At 46.9% G+C, this 20,809-nt stretch overlaps 2 protein-coding genes across 14 annotated transcripts in view; both read left to right on the top strand.

Moving 5' to 3' along the window:
* The window catches only part of nrxn1a (neurexin 1a), a 70,784-nt gene extending 61,236 nt beyond the window's left edge, over positions 1-9,548 (top strand). For 10 of the 13 annotated variants that reach the window (XM_061809952.1, XM_061809946.1, XM_061809950.1 and 7 more), the window contains 4 exons: positions 749-838; positions 1,573-1,898; positions 6,490-6,568; positions 7,866-9,548. In XM_061809952.1, the coding sequence (XP_061665936.1) occupies positions 749-838; positions 1,573-1,898; positions 6,490-6,568; positions 7,866-8,167 (797 nt within the window). In that variant the 3' untranslated portion in view covers positions 8,168-9,548. The remainder of the gene's footprint in view (positions 1-748; positions 839-1,572; positions 1,899-6,489; positions 6,569-7,865) is intronic. The other 3 variants (XM_061809953.1, XM_061809958.1, XM_061809957.1) reach the window with 1 other exon arrangement.
* Positions 9,549-10,850: 1,302 nt separating this feature from the next.
* fshr (follicle stimulating hormone receptor) lies at positions 10,851-20,652 on the top strand. Its single transcript, XM_061809960.1, has 14 exons — positions 10,851-11,181; positions 12,480-12,551; positions 13,124-13,198; positions 14,255-14,329; positions 14,433-14,507; positions 15,003-15,077; positions 15,159-15,239; positions 16,171-16,239; positions 16,318-16,392; positions 17,097-17,282; positions 18,182-18,411; positions 18,541-18,722; positions 18,822-19,013; positions 19,094-20,652. Exons 1-14 carry the CDS (start codon positions 11,027-11,029, stop codon positions 19,607-19,609), a joined length of 2,058 nt encoding a protein of 685 aa, XP_061665944.1. The 5' UTR covers positions 10,851-11,026; the 3' UTR covers positions 19,610-20,652.
* Positions 20,653-20,809: the final 157 nt, after the last annotated feature.

Here is a 20,809-nt window from a genome sequence, read left to right as displayed (position 1 = left end):
TGTGTCAACTTCTGGGATTTTTGTTAAAGTTTTCAAATTGCCATGTCATAGATGACAACTTTGAGATATTGCAAGCATTTTTGTGTTACCAAACTTGAACAATAGTCGAAAACCCCATTTACCTTGATTTCTGATTCCAAAATTAGTTTGTAAATTGCATGAGGCATTTTGCATTCATAACGGCCCTCTGAGGGGAAACCGCAACTACAATGTGGCAAAAATGAGTTTGACACCCTTAATTTAGATGATCGTTATTTCAATACAGTTATGTATCCTCCTTTTTATACAGTACAGTATTCATGTTGAAAAAGTAATATAGTGATGTACATTTACAAGAACACGAATGCCGTTTTTGTGTTTGAAGCTACCATTCCCCTCTTTTTCAACTGCAAATTGTTCTTTCACAGTCACGCGCGCGGGTTTTACTTGCAATGTGCGGCAACGCTAGAAAACGCAAAAAGTGATCCATCCGTGGCGTTTTTTTCCAAATATTTAATTGTACTTTTCCCACGTTCGATGTGCCACATCCAATATGGCGGCCGTCGGCCACATTTGATGTCCGCGCTGGACCCTCCCACTGCCCCCCCCCCCCCCAAGACATCCAACACGCCTCACCCTCTTTTGACCGCACGCCGAACATGAGCGGACCCTTACTTTCTTGTCATTGCTCTTCTTTTTGTATCCAGCTCCTGTGCCGCCTTTTTGGAATGTGCGTAATTACTACTGTGTTCTCATCTCTAAATTAAAGGCAACATTGATAACGAGCGCCTGGCCATCGCCAGACAGCGAATCCCCTATCGGCTCGGTCGAGTAGTTGACGATTGGCTACTCGACAAAGGTAAAAACCCTGATTAAAATTCCTTAAAAGCTTTAAAACAATTCAATATGAGCATACATATATCTATACATATATATCTATATATACTATCTTGTGCACCATCAACTAACATTCTAAAATTCTAAATCCATAATTAAGTCTTTAAAAGTTGGGCAGAAGTAGTGTGTAATACCTGTGTAATAACTGCAGTGCCTGTTGTTAGTGTGTATCTGATAATATCAGGTTAAAGGGACGATGGAGAGATTTAAATGCTGATAAAAGTGATAAAAGCTGCTTTTACCAAGCAAGGTAAAAAAAAATGTACTTTGTTTTCTTGTAGCAATTGTGTAATGTTGAGAAATGTAAAGAAGCTAGTTCAGCAGTTTTCTCCGTCCTCAACGTAAGCAATGGAAGTAGCCTCAAGTCCCTTTAACAGCACTTGACGATGTTGTGCATGCTTCTCGGGGCCGCCCTCCGCATCTGTCTGTCGGCCCATCTCCGGCCCCCCTTCCCCGTCTGACCCGCCCCCCCCCCCCCCCACACACACCACACCCCCCTTTTCCTCTCGGCTCCCCCCACCACCGCCACCCCGCTTCACCTTTCCAATCATGTCACAGCGCGGCTCGCCGGGTGCCCGATTGTGTCACGCTCAAACTTTTTCTTCCTGTGTGTGCGCGACTGTGTGTTTGCGTGTGCCTATCTGACACCCCCCCCCCCCCACACACACACACACACACCGGCGTGCCAACGGGTAGGTCGGCAGCTGACCATCTTCAACAGCCAGACGACGGTGCGCGTGGGTGGCGGCGGCGAGCGACGCGCCGGAATGTTCCAGGGCCAGCTGTCGGGCTTGTACTACAACGGCCTGCGCATCCTCAACATGGCGGCCGAGGGCCACCCCCACGTCCGCGTGGAGGGCAGCGCCCGGCTGGTGGGCGACATGCCGTCCTCCTCCATCACGCCGCAGTCCAGCGCCGCCGCCGCCCCCGGAGGCGGGGCCAACCGCTCCGACTCGGCGCCCGCCGGCGGGGACGTGACGGCCACCACCGCCAGCAACAGGAAGCAGGGAGCCACGCAGCAGGTCAGAGAAAAACTCTTACTTTGAAATTCCCAGCCTCACTTTTATTTTGTTAAACGAGGAAACGCACGGTTTTGCTCATATGTTTGATTTCCTGGCAGAATTTGTGTGACGGTTACAATTCATCCGTTCAATGAAAGTGCACAGCTTGCTCATTACCACTAGATGGCGGCATACATTTAGAAAATAGCAGACTTTGTGTTCATTTCCCCTGTACTGATGTATAATGCGCACCGTTGACTTTTGACATTTTTGGGGGCAAAATGCGCTTTATACACAACAAATTACGGAACACTCAATTTTTTTTTAGACAGATTAAATACTGGAATTTCTCGTGTGTGTGTGTGTGTATATGTATTTATTATGATGGGGGGGTCGTTTTCTTTCAATCTTTTTGAAAATTTCAATCAGTGCCACACGACAAATATGCTTCGGCTTCCCTCTGAGACATTTCTTGGTCGGTGAATTTGTTGTTTGATCTGCACTTCATAATTTTAATGAGCTCCAAATTATGACAAGAATATTTGTGGCCCGGTGGGCCCGTTGTTCTCACACGACATCATAAATTCCGCGACAAGCGCACATCAGCGCCTCACGTGCCCTCGATATTTTTGCGGCTTCGTCCGATGACGTCTTACCGCTGCGCTAAATTAATTTCTTTGCCAGTTGCCATGGCGATAGCGAGCCCCCTGCCCCCCCACCTGCCTCCCACCCCCCCCGGTGGAATGGCTCCTCTGTGTACGCACCGCCCTCTTTTCTTCTCCCATAAATAATCGAACGCCGCGAGCTGTGCCCGGTGCATCAATAATGGATGGCGGGGCGAGACGGGCGCCGTCAGCCGTCGTTAAACGCGAGCCCGCTCGCTGTCAGGAGAACTGGGTCAGACGCTCGCCGTACTGCGGCGGGTTCGCCCCGAATCGCTTTCAAAAAAAAAAAAAAAAAATGTAACTTGTGCGTTTGTCTACTTGAAGCATCTCCTGCCGCTTGTTGCCTGGCAACGCGCACACACAGGTGGGGCCAGCACGTTTGCAACATCCTTGCATCACGGCCAAAGACATCTGCATGGGAGGCTTGAAGGGTTTACAGTATTTTTTTTTTTTTTTGGGGGGGGGGGGGGGAGAATAGAAAGCGTATTAATAATGCATGGGGGGGGGCGCGCTGGTCGGCGTGTTGACGCTGGAGGCTCGCATGCGGCAGTTTGCTGCAATATTTCGCTGGGCAGGACAATTTTGCTCCTTGAAATGAGTCAAATGAACCCCGACCCCCCCCGGGAAAAAAAAAGTTGGGAGCAGTTTTCATAAAATAGCACAATATTTGTGGTACGTGGGCTCCTTTTAGTAGGATGCAATTGAATCACTTAAGTTGCATTTCACTTCTTTGCATGAATGGTTTGTTTTCAAATATTTATTTTGGTTTATTGAACTTGTGTACAGTACATTTTATTTGAATCGTTGATAAATTGTGTTTTTTTTCTTCTTTGAAGTGCGTTGGTAATATTCAAATTTTGTATAATGTTGCAATCAGATTCAATTTACATTTAGGAACAGAATCTTGCTCATTTTTTTAGTTTCTGCAACAGTTATGGATTGTAATGTTGGTATTGAGGGTGTAAAGTACTTTATGAGTGGTGTAAAAAGTTTCAGGTTTCAGTTGTGTATGAATCACCATAGTCATAACGCACGCCGAAGGTGCTGTCGACCACAGCTCACGGCCAGAAACTCACACGCAGAATTTGTGCTTTTAACTTTGTGCTGACCCGCCAGGGCCCGCCTCTTAAAGGCACAGACACGACATTCTGTATGCTTGCAATTTGTTTGTTTTCCAGATGTTTACGATGCATTTTAAAAACCGTTTCGGAAACTTTTTTTTTTTTTTCCCTCCATCATGACATCTCTCTCGTGGCTCTTCAAGCTGCAGTCCCAGGGCGGCGTGTGATTGGCTTTCGGGGATCAGCTGATCGCTGCTTCCCCTTTTTTCCCCTCCCACCATCTTTTCTTTTTTTTCTCCACTCTATTCCATAATATTTGGCCCTCGTGTGTGGATGCTTTTGGGGGTCATCTAACGGAAGCAGCACCCCCCCCATTTTTTTTTTTTAACCATCTTTTTTTTTTCAACTACCTTCCCGAGTTTCTTTTCATCCTTGCTTACTCTTCACTTTCCCACATTTTTTTTTTTTTTTGCATCCATCACGCCGCTCTCCTCCGCCTCCTCGTCCTCCTGCTCCCCCCCCCCCCTCCGCAAACAAAATCCAGCCCCGCGATTGGCTGCGCGGTCCTATCTCACCATCTGCGGTAGTAGAGCTCGTTTCTTTGCTCTCCTCTTGGCGTCGACGGCGCCCCTTTTCTCCGCGCCCGCGTTTATCCTCGCCCCGCTGCTGCCGCACGTCCACAGGGCGCGATGCAGCCGGCGGCGTGACTTCCTGCGGCGACAAATCTCCTGGGGGAACAAAAAAAAAAAAAAGTGGAGCGACTATGTGTGAACTTGGCAGTCAGGGAGGCTTGGATGGCCGCTGGCACTGTTCGGCCGCTCAGGTAGAGATTTTGTTTTTAATCAAACTTTTACATGTGGCTAAACACAAAATGAAGGGTGGAGCTTTGGCTTTGGTCCCTCGGTTAATTATCGGTTTATTATCGGCTTATTATCGGTTTATTACCGTTCGTTGCGGCAGTCGATGATAACTGACAGGTTGATGGCTGACTTTGATTGTAAATGTGTGTAATATTGTAATGTTTTAGTCTTCTGCTGAAATGTTTGATTCAGGCTGGTTTCGTTTGTCTTGGCTATTGATGAAAAAGAAATGTTTTGCTTTTTAAGGGGGGCGGGGCCTAGGGAGGGCAGGGACAGGTCACCGCACTCGCCCCCACACAGATAAAACCCGTCCAAAGATAGAAAAGAAATATACATTTTGTACTTTGTGCGTTGGCATTTGGACGCAAGTTGGAAAGCGGTCCCGTTTCCGCCGCTTGCCAATTGGGCGGCCGTCAACTGCACGGAAGGGGCCCGCTCGCCCACGCTTTCGCACCACGTGGGCGCAAGTGAGAAAAAAAAGTGTTTCTTCCAGGCCGCGGCGCTTCATCAAGTTGCTTTTTTGTAAGAATCTTACGCGAGCGCCAGAAGGCGGACACGCGCCTCAAACGTTAGCACGGTGCAAAAATCGCCGTTGATTTGAAAGTCACGCACCGGAAATGACGTTTTCGGATTTTAGCCTTTTTCAATTGCTATGTTCCTCTTCAGGGTTTTAAATATCTTTTGGGGAGGGGGTCCTTTGGACAATTTGAACAAAAATGAAGCGACCGCTGCGAAATGATGAGCTTCTTCGTACTTAGCCACAGGTGTGCGGAAATTGAGCATTTCCATTCGTTCTGCTTGTAAAGACAAAAAATGGAAATGAAAAAATGGTCAAAAGACCCAAAAAAGGTCCAGAGTTATTTTGGTCCTTTACTTTGAAAGTGAGTTCATAACTAATTATTATGATGGTGAAAAAAATGATAATCGCCGATATCAACTCCTGTGAAAAGTTGTAAATTGACTTTTTCTCCAGTATGAAATCAACCGTGCTTAACGAATGTATGACAAAAACAGAACACGTTTGGATCGTCATAGCCTAAATTTGATCAAACTTCCAAAATGAAGTCTTTCAGCCGTATTTAAAAGTTGAAAACACTTTCAAATATTCCGTGTTTTAGGGGGCAAAAAAAAAAGCCATTATTTCTTGAACTAGATGTGAAATTGTAATTATTTACATGCGGAGGGGCTTGGGGGGAAATTCCTCTTTGGTCTTGGAAAGGGCAAAACTTCAAGCCGGCGAAACGGGAAGAGGGCGACGCTGCCATCGGGCGAGTCGAGGTTTGCCGACGCCAACGAAAGCCCAAAGACGAATCGCGTTGAGGTGCGCTTTGCGTCCCGTCTTTGGGCTTTGTTTGCGTCGGACGCGTTTCACGAGAAGAAGAAAAGCGTTTTATCAAAGCCGCTCACACGTCGTGCCGCGCCGCTCGTCGCCTTCGTACGCTTTTATCTCGGCCGAGATCGACTGCAGTGCACCGCAATCCAATTTTAATTTAGGGCTGGCACACGCCTCCGAGCGCGTCGGCCATGTTCAGTGCCGCATTCCCACCTCGCCGATTTAAACCTCCGCTACCACGCCCGCCATCCTTTATTTTTTTATTCTGTCCTTTTTCTTTTCAGCAGCCTGAAGTTGGCGTCGCCATGGCAACACGAGCAGGCAGGGACGGCCGGGGTGGGAGGGTGGTGGGGGGGGGGGGCGACCGGATCGATGCGCGTCGGAGGCGTCCGGCGTTCAAAGTGGGCCACGGGCGGCCGTTGCCGGCGTTTCCACACGCAAAGCAAAAAGGGCCGCAAGGCTGTTGTGCGCGCTGATGCGGTTTTTGCCATCCTTTGTTGTGCCAAGAAAACAGAATGCAGTAAGATTACGCAACAGAAACATATTTTTGTGATGTGGGTTCTGTACTCTGTTGTGTTTACAATCTGAGGTGTTGTCCGTGGCTTCCTGTTTCCGATGACGTCATGTTGCGCCGCTTTTGCTTTTTCACGTGTACCCGCTCGTCACCACTCACGCTGAACGTTCTCTCGGCAGTCGGCGGACGACATCCTGGTGGCGTCGGCGGAGTGTCCGAGCGACGACGAAGACATCGACCCGTGCGATCCCAGCTCAGGTGAGGGACCCCCACCCCACCCCCCACCCATTCTTTGCACGTCTAAGCCGTTTCTCATACATCCTTCACTCTCGTTTTTTCCTTCTTTTCCGCCGCCACAATGAATTATTCACGGGCCACTTTTCCTGGTTTTTGCCCGCAGGCGTTAAATAACACCTCGCCCGCCAGCCCGCCCGCCCGCTCACGCGCCTCGCTTCCTGTCCTCCTTCCTCCTCGTCGACGCTTTCCCGCTCCTCCCTTCTTTTTTCCTCCTCTTTCCTCCGCCGTCGTTTTCAGCCCGAGAGGATTCGCATGCAAATGATGTCGCCTTTTATGCGGCGGCACGTTCAGTAGCCTCGCTGCGGTCCCGCCGGATCGCCTTGCCGGGGAGACGTGGCATCTGTAAAGCTGCCATTTACAGCACGTTGAGAAGATTGATTTCATCCAGAACAGAAAATACACAAGCGCCTTGAGATTGCAATTGAATTCTTTATCCCAAATCATCTTACAAACGCCCAAAAATTGTTCCAACCTCCAGAAAAACTCAATGTTATGTTTTTTTTACTCCATACAATTGTAGTTTATTATAATAAAAAAAATGGAACTGCAATGTAGAGAATGATGCACTTTTTGCATTACAATTCATTCATTGCAGCTCCTTCTGACTTGGCCACTGGGGGCAGTAGAACAGTCACACAGACACAAACAAAGAAGAGTGTAGTCTATTATTATTATAAGCGTTATTTACACCACCACATGGATGCTATCCGTTGGCGCCTCTGTGGCTTTTTATGTGAAATGTTAGCATTGAGGCGGCTCAGCTGGTAAACCCTAACCCGGGTTCGATCCCGGCCCCACCTGTGTGGAGTTTGCATGTTCTCCCCGTGCCTGCGTGGGTTTTGTCCGGGTGGGCACTCCCGTTACCTCCCACATCCCCAAAACATGCAACATGAATTCGACACTCTAAATTGCCCGTAGGTGTGATTGTGAGTGCGCCTGTTTGTCTCCATGTGCCCTGTGATTGGCTGGCGACCAGTTCAGGGTGCAACCCCGCCTCCTAGCCGTTGACAGCTGGGATAGGCTCCAGCCTTCCCGCGACCCTAGTGAGGATAAGCGGCGAAGAAAATGGATGGATAAATATATTCTTATATGTTTAATCATATTTATTGCTTCAAGCATTTAGACGCTATCCCTCTGTGGCTTTTTATGTGAAATGTTAGCATTGAGCTAATGTACTTCAAGGCAAATTCATGTTGTTTCACTTAGTTTCATATCCTGGCAGTTTGAAATTTGAATATTTCTATTCATCCACCCCCAGCACGTCCCCCCTTGCCCGAGGTGAAGGTGTTCCCCGGGCCGTCGGAGGTGGTCCGCGAGAGCAGCAGCACCACGGGCATGGTGGTGGGCATCGTGGCGGCGGCGGCCCTGTGCATCCTCATCCTGCTCTACGCCATGTACAAGTACCGCAACCGGGACGAGGGCTCGTACCACGTGGACGAGAGCCGCAACTACATCAGCAACTCGGCCACGCAGCCCAACGGCAGCGCCAAGGACAAGCCGCTGGGCATCACCAAGCTCTCCAAGAACAAGAAGAACAAGGACAAGGAGTACTACGTCTAACGTATCTACACATATATATACATATATATATATATATATATATATATTCTCCCAAAAACTGAAGGCTCAGTGTACATAAATAGGTATATTCTCCCTAACGAGAAACACACACATGGACATGTTAACGCAACACTACACGCATTCAAGCACAAAGATACACGGACAAAATGTACAAAACGAGCCTCCGGACCGGGCTCGGGCTCCTTTTCGGAGAGAAACGCATGAAAGCGGCGGGCCACGCCCACCGCTTACGAGCCGCCGCTTAAAAATGTCAGTCGTCCAACTTTTGGGATTTTACAGGCCATCCGGATTCTAGAACGCTCGTCGTCATTTGGAGCCAGTCGCCCGCTGACTTTGAGTACCGGTCGCCGGGCCAATCGCGGGCAAACAGAAGACGGCTGCGGTCGAGAGCGAATCTTCGCTGACCCAAACTCCGGATTCAAACCCAGAACCTGTGGACTCTGAAGCGGGCATACTAACGAACTAACGTGAAAAGAAATCGCCGTGTGCAGTACAGAGAACGGCCCGCGGAGGCAGCATGGCGCCAACTGGGCAAGAAGAAACGGAAGAAGCTCGACTAACTGTTAGCTTATTTGCTAACTACGTCACGGCGTCAAACTGGCAAACAAAGGCCACCGGTTGAGCCTCTATCTGCTTGCTGATCGTTTTTGGTGTTCTGTCCATCCACCCATCCATCCGTCGTAAAATTTGATCACACTTTGCATTTTTGACAGAGGGGGCGTGACTGCGTTCAGAGCACATCGGGGGAGGGGAACAAAAATCACCCGCAGGATAATCGCTCAGGATCATCTTTCAGAAACATCTGATAATCTGGCCTTGGCAGACGTTTTTATTAGCAAGGGAGGGAAAAGGGCTCAGATCTGGCTCGATTGGCAGATTGGCGCAAGGCCGCCTGACCAGGTTGTGATCGTAAATATTGAACAGGTTTAACATTTACGATTTTCCAAGCAGAACAGGGAGGAAGGAAAATGGTTCTTAACACACCACCCACACCACGGGATCATCGCTCAGGATAATCTGATGATCGGGCATTTGCTGATTTTGATGTCAGAGGATGGGAAATGTGGATGCGTGTGTCGGCGCTAAATTCAAATTGAATTATGATGCATTTCGGAGACATCCGATAATCTGGCCTCTGCTGACGACAAGGGAGCGGAATTAGCCCGATTAATCAGTACGCGCGTGCCCGCTTTTGCGGCGCTACTGCGGTAAATATTAAAGCGAGCGGCCCCGGCTTTCGCGTTGCGTTCATATCGTACTCCGACCGCACGTTGACGACTGACATTTTTATTCCTTTGCGGGCATGCTGAAAAGTGTGTGAGAGGGGAAGAGAGAGAGAGAGAGAGAGAGAGAGAGAGAGAGAGAGAGAGGGAGTAAAAAAAAAAAAAAAAAAAATGAAAAGCAGCGAGATGATCTGAGCCCTTCCGAGAATCTTCCCAACGACGGCGACAAGAAAAAGGAAGAAGAAGCTCACGAGCGCGCCAGGACGGGGAATCGTTGGTGCGGCGGACGGTTTTGTTTTTCAATGCGGGATATTTCGGTACTGGCGGACTTCGAGGTTCTGCATTTTCTCCGGTGGGGGGGGGGGGGGGGCAAGACCGCCGCAGCCGCCAGGAAGACGAACTGTTGTTTGTCATTGCACGTGAAATTCCGGATTCGCCCTCCGCCATCTTCGATTCCGAGAGACAAAATGTCCGCGGGGAAAACTTTGGTCGACGCCGCCGGCTCTCGCTTCCTTTTTGTCTTTTTTTTTGTGCCCCCCCCATCCCAACGCGACATACAGTTGTCACGCATATTTCAAATCATCTTTCCAATTGAAATGAATGGGAATGCCGTTAATCCGTTCCCCCCAGAAAAATGTTTTCGCTTTTTTAGCAATAAAAAAGCTGAAATACATCAATTACATGACAGAGAGAAATATTCACTTTGATTTTAATAGCAAAATGAATTTGAAATCAGAAATCGGGGAAAACGGTGACAACAAAACGAGCCCTTGTACGGGAATTTCGGCACCGCCACTGGCGCGAGTCACTAATAATTTGTGTCAGCAACTCAGCAGAGCTAAATACAGAAACATAATTTGCGGCCTCGTTACCAAATTGAACGGCGACGACTCGGCCACCGAGCGAAAAACTGCCGCCTCGCGTCGCTCGTCCGTCAAGGTCCGACTTCCTGCCCGCGTTTATCGGTGCCGTAACGCTCAACAGTTCTCCGGTTCTTCCACGCGCCGTAAAGCAAAGTGCTCGCGTGCGAGAGCGCCCCATCGTCCGACACGTCGTCATCGTCGTCGTCGCCCCCCCCCCCCCCCCCCCCCCGTCCGGCTTCCTTCTTCTCCATCTCCGACCACGCTATGATTTTCTACATGTGTACACTTTTTCTACAGTATTTTGCGTTGATTTTTATTGTTACGGTTCTTTGATGAACATAAAAAGTGGAAATTTATTATGGGGGAAAAAAAATAGTTTTGAAGATTAACGAGTAAATAAAATATTACCCAAGCGAGCCGGACGTTGTGTGCGTGTGTGTGTGTGTGTGTGTGTGTGTGTGTTGATAAATGTGACGGTTTGGCCCCATCCCCATCTGGGAAATGTTCCCGTTTGAAAAAGTGAAGCGCTGTGAATACTTTCCGGGTACACAATGCAGTATTCTCGGCGGTCCACTTTTCCTCCAATTTTTTTTTTTTTTTTTTTAATGTTGTGGGGGGGGGGGTGTCGAGAGAAAGAACCCGCCCACAAACAAAAGCTTGTGATTCTCATTCCGCTTCATTCTCGACTCGGAGTGTTTGTGCAAGATGTCCACGCTGCGTTAGAGTGAAGGAAAAAAAAAAAAATTGGGAGTATGATGACCTTCATGAAGATGATGATGATGACGGCGGTCATCGCAGCGGCGGCCCAGACGACGTCTTCGTCCCAACCGGTCGCGGGCTCGTGCCATTACGTCTGCGCGTCGGACACCGACATTCCCAGAAACATTTCGGCCGAGACGCGATGTCTGTGAGTACGCACAAACACGCACACACAAAATGTACAACTGCACAAACGATAACGATTGAGTAACAGAACTACTTTTATTGTTTTATAGTTTGATGTGTCAAGTTTGATCCACTTCGCTTGAGATTGTTGTTCAGTACATTAGAAACAAACAAACTTTGGACTTTTTTTTTCCATTCTTCAGCAAATACATGTAAAGGATAATATTTGTGAGCGACGTTGCTGCCCGTTGACGGAATAAAACTCACACGGTAATGTCAAAATTAGACAAAACGGATTACATATTTTTGCGTAGTCGCTTGAATTTTTCTGTGGAAAAACGTAGATCACTACAATATGGACTCTTTGTGGTATTTAAACATTTAGTATTTTGATCTTCAAATACACAGATTTCAAGGTTTGCTTTTGGGGGGGTTAAGAATATTTTAGTTTTTTAATTTTACACTAACTTTATGTTTTTAGCCATTTTAAAAGCATTTTTTAATGTTTTATGTTCATTTATGTAAACTTTTTAAACTATATTTTTAATTCTTTTGCTTACGATTGAAAACATTCCAAACGTCATTTGTGCACCAATCCATCCATCCATTTTCCTTGCCGCCTATCCTCACAAGGGTCACGGGAGTGCCGGAGCTTATCCCAGCTGTGAAGGGGCAGGAGGCGGGGCACACCCTGAACTGGTCGCCAGCCGATCGCTGGGCACGTCGACACACAATCACACCTTGGGGCAATTTAGAGTGTCCAATTAATGTTGCACGTTTTTGGGATGTGGGAGGAAACTCACGCGGGCACGGGGAGAACACAGGCGGGTCTGGGATCGACCCCGGCACCTCAGAACTGTGAGGCTTTCCAGTTGACCCACCGTGCTGTCCAGCAAACAGACAAACAATATGAAGTGTTTTTCTTTGATAACATTCGTCCATTAGACCCCATTTTTTTTGTCGTTTTTATGGTCAGAGACATTTGAGAAAGAGTGCGATCTTGACCCAAAAATTATATATATATATATATATATATATATATATTGCACATCCACAATATAAGCACGAGCATAATCACAAAATGCACACACCCGCATTTGTACGTACGTACTTTGCGCAAGTCGCCCAGCTGGCAATGTGTGTGTTCCCTCCAAGGTCAAGGCAGCGGCGTGCAGGTGTGATCTGCTGCAAAATACAAATTCCCCAAAAAAATAAAAAGTGAAGGACGAACCTCCCTGATTGCATCCAGAACGCGCCCACACCCACGCGCCAAGACACTAGCGGTGATCCAAGTGTGTGTGTGCATTTGTGTGTCAACAGGGAGGCGCGACGCACCCAAATTCGAGCGGTCCGTCGCGGTGCGTTCACTGGCCTTCAGAAACTCAGGAAAGTGTGAGTGCCGACGACGTCTTGTTTGAATCAGTCGGGAGAGTTTAGCGCAAAATGAATGAAAAATGTGGCCAAATTTGCACACGGAAAAAGCCTTGGAAGCCGGCTTGAGGATTCAGTGGGGCATCGTGGGAAAATTTGTTGAAAAAAAATATTAATAAATGAAGTAAAATATTGGAAAAAAAATCAGTCATTGGAATGTTTTAGGGACTTCTCTGAAATTTTCCCAGTTAATGATGAATATAAAATTCAGCATTAAATATAAATAATGAATGAATATAAAATTCATCATGGGAAAACTGTGCTACATTTTTCCAGAAATTTGGGAGGAAAATTTCCACTGAAAATGCTTTGAATCCCTCATGAACATTTTTGAAAAATTCCGTAAAAAATGAGAAAAAGCTTCAACGCACTCTGGAAAAATATCCGAGCCACCTTGAATCACTCAAGAATCACAAAAATTTACATCTACTTAAGATGGCTGCCAGATACTGCAAAAATTATATTTCAATTACTGTTTGTTTTCTTTTGCTGGAAAATCTTCCTGACTTTCCATCCCTTGTGCCGAACTGCAGGAAGCTGGTGGACAACAACGTCCTGAAGACTTTGGCCGCCTTGGCCTTCTCTCGCCTCCCTCGGCTGGCCTACGTGTAGGTGCCGCGTACGGGGGGGGGGGGACACGGACGCCATTGTTATGGAATCGGACTTTTATCCGCCGTGTTTGGTCTTCCCGGCGGAACGTGACGAACTCTGGGGGGGGGGGGGGGGGAGACTGGTCGCCGAGGCCCAGTCTCAACAGGAAGCAGAGAATCGCACCACCTGAGAGTTTTGGGTGCTTGTAGTCGACGGCAGATTTTCCGGATTTAATCTCGGCCTGCGCCCAAAAAAATTCCATCTGGGTAAACACTGACGTGCCGTTCCGATGCCGTCCTGTCGATGGCAGTAAAGCGCGTGCTAACAAACGGATAAAAAATTGCTTCCTGCCTGGCTTGTCACCGTCCTACTTAGCTCAGGAGTTAGCAGAACTAAACCTAAAAATTGCACCAAAAAAAGACCATTGATTACAATAATGGGGGAAAGTGAATTCAAGTGAATGCAGTTTTATCTTTTCGTCTTCTGATTAGCCCGCTAGCTAGCCTGCTACAAACCAACAAAATCCCAAGCTAGCCTATGTTTTTTTGTATGTCAACCTTTCACTCTGACTGACTAGCTAGCTAACAACAAAATGTTAAAAGTTAGTTTTGGGGTTTTTTTTTTTTTTTTTTTTTTTTTTACTGGCATTGCACTGATAATAATGTGGAAGAAATTCTTTCCTGGCTAGCCTCCTCGCAAACCAACAAGGTAGCTTTTTTCCCCATTATTGCTTTATCTGGTGGGGTCACTGTCAACCTTTCATTCCGACTAGCTAGCTAAAATGGCAAGTTAGCATTTTTTAACTGGCATTGCACTGATAGTAATGTGGAAAAAATATTCTTGTAAATAAAATCCAAGTTTTTTTTTTTTTTTTTTTTTTTTAAATTCCTAGCGAGCCTGCTCGCCAAACTGTCCAGTTGAGTCACTGGCCCACATTGGCATGATGCTAGCAAACTGTAATGTGAAAAAAGTTTAAAAGAAAAAAATGACACAGTTTGATATAACGAAAATCTGGGAAGGTTCAACTTGGTAGTAAATGAAAATAAATCTTTTGTTTGTTTTTTTTCTCGCAGCTTCATCTCCGCAAACAGTGCATTGGAGTCAATTGAAGCGTTCGCTTTCTCGGATCTTCCCGAACTCAGCGAGTTGTGAGTTCCGCGTCCAACGCTGCACCACATTCATAACACAAATATACATAACTGCGGTTGAAGTTAGCGAATCTCGCCGCGCTGTTCCCCGCCCGTCCTCCAGGACCATCACCAATTCCAAACACCTGACGTTCATCCACAGAGATGCCTTCAAGGACCTCGTCAAGCTCCGGCACCTGTGAGTTGTCCCGGCGTTGCGTTGCAAGCGCTGCGGGGATCTTTATGCGAGCAAAATGTCTTACCAAGCTTGCAAAACTAATTTTAAAAAAAATGAACCTTACTTGTATGGACTTGCACTTGAATGCAACACATTCCTCCATGTTACTTCTGTCCTTCTTTTTTCTCACTGTTTAGAAATCTTTAATTCTTACAAAAACCTCATTACAATTAAGTGATTTTATTCAATGAATAAACTGTTGTATTCAATTAAAATAAATACAATAAAAACTTTACATGAATAAATGCTAACTGGCCAGTTTGCATCAGCTAACTGTCTGGCTAGCTAGTTAGCTGGTTGGTTAGCAGTGTTTTCCACACGTGACAGTCATCACGTATTTTGGATAAGTGCGGCAGTGACTGATCAGAAAAAAAAATGTCTAACTGTGGCTATTTGGACAAAGTGATGGGTAGGGAGACGTTTTTCCCACATACTGACCAGAGTGCCCTGTCGCAGGGTCATATCCCAAACGGGAATCCCGGCATTCCCTGATTTCTCCAAGATCCACTCGGCCGCCGACTACTTACTGCTGTAAGCGCACACGCGGACACGTACACACACACGGTAGCTACTGTATTGGAATGTGTATTTCCAACCTTGTGCGTTGCCTAGCGACCTGCACGACAACAGCCGCATACAGGAAGTGCCCGCCAACGCCTTCAACGGCGTCTGCACGCAAACCATCAGAGACATGTGAGACGTCTTTTTTTTTTTTTTTTTTTTTTTTTATCTGGCCACCTGTACACCGCTGATGTAAACAACAGGATCCATTTTTTTAATTATATTTTTAAAATTAATCAATTTTTTTATCCTGTATTCTGTTATCATTATTATATCAATATTATATTTTCAAGTCACCTGTATAGACCACTAACATGCAATGAAATAAATGTAACATTTATTAAAATTAATTATATATATCATAAATAGGGTAAGGGTTAAATGACTTATTATTTTTTAACGGGTGATTAGTTATATTTACGATACAACATTTACACTGATATGAGTAGATGTGTTACTGTTGTTTACATTAAATCTATATTATAATAATATAATTACAAGTAAGCTGAGGGTTAAATGACTTCATTTTTTAATTAGAAATTTCATTTTTATTTTTAAGGAGTGATTAATTATATTTACGATACAACATTTACATAAATAGATGTGTAACGACTGTTAATAATACATTAAATCTTTATTATAATAATATAATTATAAGTGGAGTAAGGGTTAAATGACTTCTTTTTTTTAATTTGAAATTTCATTTTTATTTTTAACGAGTGATAAATTATATGTACGATACAATAGTTACACTTACATAAATAGATGTGTTAGTGCTGTTAAATCTTTATTAAATATTAATATTTTAACTATACTAGGTACACCTTTACATCGCCATAGATGCAGTACTTTTTTTAAATCCCGGCCATAATATTATAATATAACGATAATATTATGATTAATTATTTAAGCATTGTAGTTATCACTGTCATACATATTCTGACGATATTCCGTCAAGTTGGAGCTACCAAAAAAAAAAAGTGTCATTCTTGAAAAAATAAGCGCGACTGACGCACGCAGATCCGATCAAGTTTTTTTTTTTTTTTTTTTGTGCGACCGGCAGATGGCTGACCAGGAACGGCATCACGACGGTGGCGAGCGGCGCCTTCAACAACACAAAGATGCACGGATTGTGAGTCACGCCGATGCTCCGTTTCGGGGAAATTTCAAATGAATCACAAGCGCCTTCCTCTCGCCCCGACGCCGGAAGGTCCCTGAAGGGCAACCGGCGACTTAGTCACATCCACCCCGACGCCTTCGCGGGTTCCAGTGACCTGGTCTTACTGTAAGCCGGATTCTCCCGAGTCAAGGCCAAATATCAAGTCGCGCCTTGACTTACGAGTACGATTCCTTCTGCGATCGCGATTGGAACCGTTCTGTGTTGCCGCGCTTTTGTTAGCTTGAATTCATTGATATATATTTTTTTCCCCGTTTGGAATTTGAGATGTCCCGTTTTGATGGCAGACCTTGAACCCAGCAACTAATCGCAGTCGCAATTTGTTTGTGTTCTTTAACCTTTGTTATTGTTTATAGATGCCAAAATATGAATTAAGTAACTTCGTTCCATTTTGTAACATGCTAACGCGCATATTTGTGAAGTAACGCGATGTTTGTCCCAGTATGTTACGTTTGTTCTAATGCTAGCTCGTGTTAGTGTCGCATCTCCCGCGAAGGTTGTTTGCTCGTGTTGAATAATTTCACCGTACACTCATTTATATAACATGTCAAAGGGTGAAAATACTGTCATGTTTGTCTAATGCCGCCAGCACTCATATTTCAATTTCAACTTCGACTGCGAGGTAACCACGTGAACCGATGGCGGCCAAATGTTCGCTGTCGCCAACTAGTGGCGGAGCGTCCGGAAGTTCAATTTCGACGCGCGTCACGGAGTAAAAACTCGCCGTAACTTGAAAAACGTGTACTCGTAAGTCAAGGTTCCGCTTTATCTAGTTGTGATTCACGCCTCCCTCCGTGTCGCCTCCGTCTTAGCGACGTCTCGCAGACGGCGCTGAGCTCGCTGCCGGACGCCATCTTGGGCGGCCTCCACAGTTTGATCGCCGAGTCTGCGCTGGGCCTGAAGGCGCTTCCCCCTCGGCGGGCCTTCGCCAGGTTACGCGAGGCCCGCGTCACGTACCCGTCGCACTGCTGCCTCTTCCGACCCGTGAAAACGGACAGGTACGCCGTGCTCGTCTGCGCGGCGCCGATAACGGAACGAAACGGGACGGAATCTCACCCCACCCTTGCAGTAGATGAAATCTGTGAAGTCAGGGGCAAATATTTATGCTTCTTTTTGTCTTGATTTTAAGGTTTCCTGCATACATACAGTATCATCACCAACAAACAATACAGTTTATGCATGTGCGGGTAATATTTTTATCCACTTGGGGTCTCCATTTGCGCATTCTACACTACAGTAGCTATGGCGGCAGGTCTGTTCTGTGTGAGTAACATGGAAGTAAACACACCAGATTGTATTGTTGGATAGCTATTTCCTTGCATTAGCATTAGCATTAGCCTCTGTTTAACACAGTTACGGTATCAGCGGAGACTCCCGATAAGTGTGCAATTGACTCCAATCAATTGCAAACTGCAATCCCTGCTAAAAGTATTCTATAGAAATCTATAGAATTTGTACAGAGCAACTTGTTCTATCGAAATTTGTCTGTGATTTTCAATGTAATTTCTACAGAACACAATGTTTTCCATAGAAATTCTATAGGACTTGGGTCCTAAAGTTCTGTAGTGCTTTATAGAACATTTGTTCTATAGAATTTTTTTTTAGCAGGGATTGATTACAATATTTTGTCCCCTTTTGTTTAATGAAGCCATCGAAAGGGCATCAGCAGCATTTTCCTTCCCGATCTATCCAAACCACCTGCTGTGGATTAAAATGTATCCTAAAAGTTGGATTCAATTAGTATTTAATGAGCAAATCGTGCTTACTGATGTGTACACTTTCGGGGGGGGGGGGGGAATGACACGCAATCCGTTCACCGCGATATTTCCAGTTGTGCGGCCTTTCCTGTTGTGCTAGCTAGCAAAGAAAAGCTTTTTGAGCCCCAACGGTGTTCCAGCGTTAACTTTAGCGCCAAGCACTGGATGTGCTCGCTGCCGGGGGCCCGCGAGGAGCCGGGCTTCTTCCAGGGCAACTGCTTGGGGGACCACAACGTCACGTGCAGCCCGGCGTGGGACGACTTCAACCCCTGCGAGGACATCATGAAAGCCGCCCCGCTGCGGGCTCTCATCTGGGCGGTGTCCGTTCTGGCTCTGCTCGGCAACGTGCTCGTGCTGCTCGTCTTGTTAGGTAGCGCTTTAAGCTTGAAGCACTTACGTAGATACTATACTATCCTGTACGTCATCGATTTAGGTTGTCTACGTGGCGTCGTTACGGAATTAGCTTCAAGCTGACCGCTAACTGTTGTTTGCGGTCCAGGCAGCGCGTCCAAGCTGACGGTGCCGCGCTTCCTCATGTGCCACCTGGCCTTCGCCGACCTGTGCATGGGCGTGTACCTCCTGGTCATCGCCGCCATGGACGCGCTCACCCGGGGGCGCTACCACAACCACGCCATCGACTGGCAGACGGGCCTGGGATGCGTGGCCGCCGGCTTCTTCACGGTACGCCACGAGCCTACCTATAATATTTTTGCTTTGCGAGCAAATCTTGACGTGGATTCGGAAAGAATGAAAAGTTACGAGCGCACGGCTGCGTGGCAGGTGTTCGCCAGCGAGCTGTCCGTGTTCACACTGACGGCCATCACGCTGGAGCGCTGGCACACCATCACGCACGCGCTGCGCCTGGACCGCAAGTTCCGGCTGAGGCACGCCTGCGCCGTGATGACGGCCGGCTGGATCTTCTCCTGCCTCGCCGCCGCGTTGCCCGCGCTGGGCGTCAGCAGCTACGGCAAGGTGCCGTGATGGCGTATTTGAAAGAATGCCATTGAGGAGGTTTTGGCGGATGCGCGCTAATCAAGTTGCTCCGTGGGCAGGTGAGCATCTGCCTCCCGATGGACGTGGACTCGACGTGGTCCCAAGCGTACGTGGTGTCGCTGCTCCTGCTCAACATCGTCGCCTTCGCGTGCGTGTGCGCTTGCTACCTCAGCATCTACCTGGCGGTGCGCCACCCGTCGGGCGCGCCGGCCCGCGCCGACGCCCGCCTGGCGCAGCGCATGGCCGTGCTGGTGTTCACCGACTTCCTGTGCAAGGCGCCCATCTCCTTCTTCGCCGTGTCGGCGGCGCTCAAGCGACCGCTCATCACCGTGTCGGACGCCAAACTGCTGCTGGTGCTCTTCTACCCCATCAACTCGTGCGCCAACCCCTTCCTCTACGCCTTCTTCACGCGCGCCTTCCGCCGCGACTTCGTCCTGCTGGCGGCCCGCTTCGGCCTGTGCAAGACGCGCGCCCACGGCTACCGCGCCGACAGTTCGTCGTGCCAGCAGTGGGCGACGCCCAAGAGCGCCCCCGCGGGCGTGTGCTTGATGGCGGTCGGCAGAGGCGACAGATGACGTCGCGACGTCAGCTACGCCTCCGCTAGCTAGCGCCTGACGGACGTTTACGTGTTCGTTGGCACAAAATGGCTGACTCTCCTTTCAGTTTGGCGAGTGAAACGCTAGTTCGCCACTAGGTGGCGCGACTATCCGCTAATTCCGCTTTTTCTGCCGCAAGGTAAGAAAAGAGAGGGGGAAAAATATTCAAAACATGGCCAGGTTCAGTCAAATGTCAAAGATGGACCACCCACCTACCCCCGAGACAAATTTGGGGGTTATTTCACCTTTAACATTAATTAGTTCTATGTTTGAATAACACTAAGGCTTTCCCTTTATATTTTACATATATAATACCGTTAATTGTCCTTTGGTCCTTTGAAATGTGCCACGTAAACACAAGTTACTATTAATAGTAGTCGTGGCGTTTATATGTTGTTACCTCATCACAACCTGTTTTCTGTTTTTTTTATAAACATACTTTTTTTACCCACATATCTGCCCGAGCATTTTCGCGTGCGTGCGCGCCGGTTTGTGAGCTGTCGTTATCTTGAACCCAAGCTAACCTTGGCGGCGTCCGAGCCAATTAAGGGCCATGCGACCCCAACTATCTGAGCTGCTTTTATTTTTTTTTTCATTGCAGGATGTTCTCACACACACACACACACATTGAAAGGTAACAACTGTCAGCATCACACATGATGCCGGAAAGTCTCGCAAGGCCATTTACACCATGCAACGCGGTCACGCAATTTATTAATTCCGGCAATCGGCCACGAGATGGCGGCATTGGTCTTCTGGCCTGCCATTTTTGTTGATTTTAGTCGTTTTGTCTTTGTTTGGGTTTTAAATGCAATTTAGTTTGCTTGTATGATCATTTGGAAACTTTCCAAACTTTTATATATATAAAATATTTTGCTGTTACCTTTTGTGTAAAACGGAAAAAATATGGGTGGTGATGTTACCTTTATAGTTCCACCAGCAACATATCAACTGATGTGCACTACATTTCGTGTTTCTTTGCATTAATAAAAGAGACTTTTTAAAACAATATTCAGTGTCATCATCCCACTTAATTATGAATGTTTTCAAAATTCGAAACAGTTTCAAGATGATAGCATAACAGGCCTATGGCATGCTTTTGTTAAAATACCCCAAGGATCAAGAGTTTACTTCAAAATTACTTTGTATTTTGCAATGTGTGTGTACACTACTGCCACC

This window comes from Syngnathoides biaculeatus, chromosome 22 (assembly GCF_019802595.1).
Source record: "Syngnathoides biaculeatus isolate LvHL_M chromosome 22, ASM1980259v1, whole genome shotgun sequence".
Classification (NCBI taxonomy): Eukaryota; Metazoa; Chordata; class Actinopteri; order Syngnathiformes; family Syngnathidae; genus Syngnathoides; species Syngnathoides biaculeatus.
This window is presented reverse-complemented; position numbering and strand designations above follow the sequence as displayed.

Excerpts from the sequence above, each read along its gene's own strand:
- fshr (XM_061809960.1), top strand. The coding sequence starts at position 11,027 with ATGATGACCTTCATGAAGATGATGATGATGACGGCGGTCATCGCAGCG. Across the intron at positions 14,508-15,002 it reads CTCGTCAAGCTCCGGCACCT|GGTCATATCCCAAACGGGAA; the intron begins GTGAGTTGTCCC and ends GCCCTGTCGCAG. Across the intron at positions 18,723-18,821 it reads TGGCCGCCGGCTTCTTCACG|GTGTTCGCCAGCGAGCTGTC; the intron begins GTACGCCACGAG and ends GCTGCGTGGCAG.